At 27.0% G+C, this 5,150-nt stretch overlaps 1 protein-coding gene across 4 annotated transcripts in view; it reads left to right on the forward strand.

Moving 5' to 3' along the window:
• The window catches only part of LOC126899886 (uncharacterized), a 43,521-nt gene extending 39,027 nt beyond the window's left edge, over positions 1 to 4,494 (forward strand). For 2 of the 4 annotated variants that reach the window (XM_050675130.1, XM_050675132.1), the window contains exons 2-4: positions 2,309 to 2,366; positions 3,307 to 3,465; positions 4,024 to 4,494. In XM_050675130.1, the coding sequence (XP_050531087.1) occupies positions 2,309 to 2,366; positions 3,307 to 3,465; positions 4,024 to 4,379 (573 nt within the window). In that variant the 3' untranslated portion in view covers positions 4,380 to 4,494. Of the gene's footprint in view, positions 1 to 1,016; positions 1,170 to 2,308; positions 2,367 to 3,306; positions 3,466 to 4,023 lie in introns of those variants that run through there. The other 2 variants (XM_050675128.1, XM_050675131.1) reach the window with 2 other exon arrangements.
• The last annotated feature ends 656 nt before the right edge of the window (positions 4,495 to 5,150 follow it).

Raw genomic sequence — 5,150 nt, forward strand, 5'->3', positions numbered from 1 at the left:
GTTTATATATACATATGTCTCTCTCTATAAATATATAATGCCGCCAGAATTCTAGCAACCATTACCATACAACTTCCTCTGCATGCGCGTATATTATTTTTCCTAGTAATATACACGTGTGTGTGTATTGATTTATTTTTTATAAATAAAATATTCCAAATCAAACGACGCGTAAAAATCGCTGGATACGAAATATTTAAAATCTATTTAAGTAAAATTTTTTTCATTTTTTTAATCAAGAAATCAAAAAAAAAAATTACATTAAGATAAATAAATTAAACGCAGAATAACATTCGTTTTATACGATAAATTTATTATTATGTTTTCATTTTTAAAAATCATTTTATTCTACCAAATGAAAATTATTTTTTGATTTTCACCGACAACGTTCAACAAGCCGTTAAAGAAGAAATCGTGATGATGGTAGTTTTTCTGAGTAGCGTTTTCCCCCGGGCTTTTTTACTTCGCTAGATTATTTATTAGCCCCTCTGAAAAGTTCCAAATAAAACATTGCGTCTATTGCGTCACTTTAAAAATCGATAATATCGACTAAAAGGGATTGACAATCGCTATAAACGTGAAAAAAACTTAACAAATCAAGTCAAGTCGAAAAAAAAATGACGGTAATAAAGACAATTTTTGTTTTATTTCATATCTCTAAACACGGTTAAAATTGATTAAAAAAAAAAAGCACAATCCCACGTATTCTATGCAATAGAATGCTACGGTAAAATCACATTTTCAACTATTCAATTGGAATTACAGTATATAAAAAAAATATCAGTTTAATTAATGTGCGTGAGTTAAGTATTGTGTATATTTTAAAAATAAAATCATCATTTCCCGTGCAATAAGTTTTAAACATCTCATTGAATAATATTTCACTTATAATTTAAGCGTCACATTAGTATAGTTTTTTGTGAGTTCTATTGTCGTACTTTGGATTCCATTCTTTCAAAACGTGTTAAAAATGTGGTACGCTGAAAATTAGAATAAAAATTATCTCATCTATTGAAAAAACTGTTCAAACATCACGACGCACAACGTGGCGCTATATAAATCTGTTAACGTGTTCTCTAGTTCAATCGCGAACGAGGGAAAAACTCAAGTTTTTAAGACTATCGATCAGCGTTAAAAAGATTGCTTCTTCCGGTAAGTATTAGATAAAGGCAAGTATCGGGTAAACCCTATTTAATAATAGAAATCGTAAATATTTCTATAGCTTCGAACATTACGATTGTTGTAACGGTGACGGTAATTATTAGTGATGGGCATTTTCGAATATTTTAAACTATCGAATAGTTTTTAAAATATATTCGAATGGGCTAGCGAATGGTTTCAAAAAATCTTCGATTAGTTCTAATTAAAATTTTTATTAAGTACAATTAATTATAATAATAAGATAAATAACGAATACTTAAAATAAATTATTATACANGAAGATAATTAACGAATACTTAAAATAAATTATTATACAATTAATAACAGTAAAAAGTACCATTTTATTTATTTTTAGTTTGTGAGTCGTTGGTAAAAACTGATAAATATGGGTTGAAAATTAAAAATCAGTTCTTTTTTCCGATGACTAATGATATATTTTCAGTTTTATCGGAAAGGTTTTTTCTATGCGCAACAGAAGTATTCGTAAATACTGAAGTCTTATTTTACACTTAATACCTTGTATACTGTTCTTAGTCTAGTATTACCTGCTCTTTTGTATTTATAGTTTTGCTGTTTTAATAACACTAACGATCTAAATAGGATATTTTTAAAACTGTTTATTCAGGGTACTAAGATTATAAATAGGATACAATTAATAATAAAAAAAATTAGTGATGAGCATTTTCAAATATTTTAAACTATTGATTAATTATTGGAACTGTTTTTATACAACCGAATATTTTATTTTTAGCATAAACTATCAAATATTTTAAAAACTATTCGAATATATTGTGAATTATCGAATATTTTTACTATTCAAATAGTTTTTGAATGACTATAGAATAGTTTGATAGTTATTATTCGATATTTCCCAGCACTAGTAATTATGAGATGTCTCGTTACAAAAAAACAACGCTTAACAACGATGAAAATTTAACAACGCGACCCGGAAATCCGTTAATTTGTAACCGCATTTCTACGAATTATAACCGCGACGACTCGTATGGATTTTATAAATGTCCTCCGCGTATCCATTCGATTTTTCGATACCGATTATCTCGGAAACGACAATTTAGGAAATATATGCAAAAATTTAATAAAAAATAATTATGTGAAAAATTATTCTAACTGTTATTACGTTTTTCAGATGATGCTCAAACAGGGTTTAATGATTTTATTAGCTTTATCAGACGTATTTTCTATGGGTACGTCGATCTCGACATTATTTGATTTATGTATATTGATGTAATCATAAAATATGAAATGTTTATAAATTGTTCAAAAATTATTATTGAAATGAAAAAAAAAATGTTGGTTCCTAAATTAATTATAATATAAAAAATCTATTGTTATTGATTAGAATAGATTCTAATTACTAATTAAATAGACTTGATTAATGTATACGGTAAATATCTCGAATCTAATATTTACAAAAATACAGGAATAATTTAAATTGAGCTGTAGTTATACAATATCCAATATTGTATACGAGGTGGTATACAATAAATAATTAAATCAAAATAAATAATTGAAATTTATTATTTTTTTTTTATAATTTTCAACACGACTTAGCGGTGGCGTCTGCGTTATGCGATTATAGCTACTACTCATAGACCATAAACTTTGTTTTCATTTGACATCGGTAATGGTAATGAAATGTTGAAAAAATATTTTATAAAATTATTAATCGTATAATCAGATACTAGAGGTTACCAATTGGTAATATTAAACGTGTTATATAATTTCGAACACACTTTTACGCGTAATAAAAAAGTCACTACAACTCGATAAAATGTATTTTATGATAAATATCATATGGTCAATGAAATTAAACGGAAATTTAAATTCATCCCGCCTTAACCCCTCGCTCCTAGCGCGGAGGGTCCGCAAGACTTAGTGCCGGCATTGATAAAGTGTAATACAGAGATTACGTCGTAGGTTATAGCTAATAGTATTGTAGATAGTACAATCGTGTAATAGACGAACTGGAATTCGAAATATTCTTTTAATGTTCGCAGTCTAAATATTTAATCACTACTACTTCTGTAGAAGTAGTGCAATTTATAAATTGCATGTTCGTGTACTTCATTCATTCATCTATTTTCAATTGTTATAAAATATATTTTGCCTGTATTTGTTTCACAGAAAATGACGAGACGTGTTCTATATGCTTTTTTTCGGAATCTGCCACAGTTTACCCTTGTATGGACAAAATTTGCAATGGATGCGTAATTAATATTTTAGTTTCATACAATTCTATTTGTCCCGTATGCAGATCTTCTATTATCAAGGTGTCGGACACAGGTAAATATGAATAATAATAATATCAATTTTATCGTACAGGATATTTAAAAAGCAAAAAAACCGGTCAATTTTTAAGAACTTTGATAAAGATTACCGTTTCCATAATTAAAAGTAAAAAAAAACACTTTAATTTAACTAAAAAAAAATTAAAAGAATGGTAATCAACGTATATTTCGTAATGAATAACTCAATTTAAATCGAATTTTAAGGGCGAGAAATGCTTTTCTATAATTAAATTATTAACGCGATGCCGTTTAAAAAAATATAATATATCCATTTAATATAAATACCATTTCTATAAAGATACCAAGTTTAACTTTTTTTTTTAATTATGGCCTTTTCGAGCTTATTGCTTAGAACTTGTATACGTTACGTACACACGTTTGACATTAAACAGTCTTATTGTCCAAAAAGTCGTGAATTCGATATTACTACAAAAAAAATTCGCCATAGTTTTAGGAAAATATTTGGTGCTTTTAAAATAAAATCCGAATTGTCACGCACGTGAAATAGAAACAAACAATGTATAAATAATTTTATTAAAATTAAAATGTTTAGGAACATACAAAAAAGAACTCGCAAGTTTAAAGGCCGCCGTTATGGATAAATCGATTACTGACGAAATAATCATTTCGCGTTATTATTTTCTTCCACCTTGGCAATATGCCGATAAAGAAATGTTGATAGACATTAAAAAAATTAAAGACTCGTATCCTTCTGAAGATGTATTAGATTTATTTAACACGTTACAAAACGATGGTTTTAATTATACTATCAAAGAAGATGTGGAGAAACGTCGTGAGTATTTCCGCAAAGAACCTAATGATGAAGAAAAAATTATATTGCAAAATTATTATAAAAGAAACGATCGTAACGTTCAGAACGAATTTAATGCACGAAAAAATATGTTCTAGCAAATAAAAGTTTGATAACTCGTGTGTTAATATCATAAAACCATACGGTTAACGACTGTTGATTAACTAAGTATATATTTTTATATTTTATTGAAAATAAAAATTTACCATTCCATCACATTTCTTTTTTTTCACACTACAACAATTGATTATTTTATTTATGATTTAATACGAGTAAATATTATCGTCCTCGAGCTGTCCCATTCAATCGTTTTAAAAATAAAAAATCATTAGCGTTCTATTTAACGCTGAGATATATTTTTTTAATCGACTTTGCTATACTACTAATATACTAATTTATATATATTAATATAACAGTATAAAAAAATCCGATATCACGGTGGAGTCGCGGCACAGTATGAACGTAGCATAGTCGGGACCAGTATAGACGGTATTCGACAATGATTAAAATCATCATCATAAGAAACGCTTCGATGCAAATCTGTAGATAGTGTTTAATTTTAAGAAGTCGGTGGATAATTACAAAAACAACATCAACTCCTATTTCCTTAATTATATCCTGATTAGCGGATTTATGATATAAAAGTATAACATATGAATAAATATACATTTAACGTATATTTAATATATATTTATTTTGAATATATTCCTTTACTTTACTTTACTTTAAATTCTTTACTTAAAAATTTAAAGGGCTTGATGTAATACTTCTTAAAAAAAATTTTTCGTTACTTATGACCAAATACACTGGACTACAAAAACTTTAATCGGAATCAAAAATAGACTTTCACAAAATAAAAGTATATAATA

The sequence above is a fragment of the Daktulosphaira vitifoliae genome, unplaced genomic scaffold (genome assembly GCF_025091365.1).
Source record: "Daktulosphaira vitifoliae isolate Bord-2020 unplaced genomic scaffold, ASM2509136v1 Scaffold_2, whole genome shotgun sequence".
In the NCBI taxonomy this organism is placed as follows: domain Eukaryota; kingdom Metazoa; phylum Arthropoda; class Insecta; order Hemiptera; family Phylloxeridae; genus Daktulosphaira; species Daktulosphaira vitifoliae.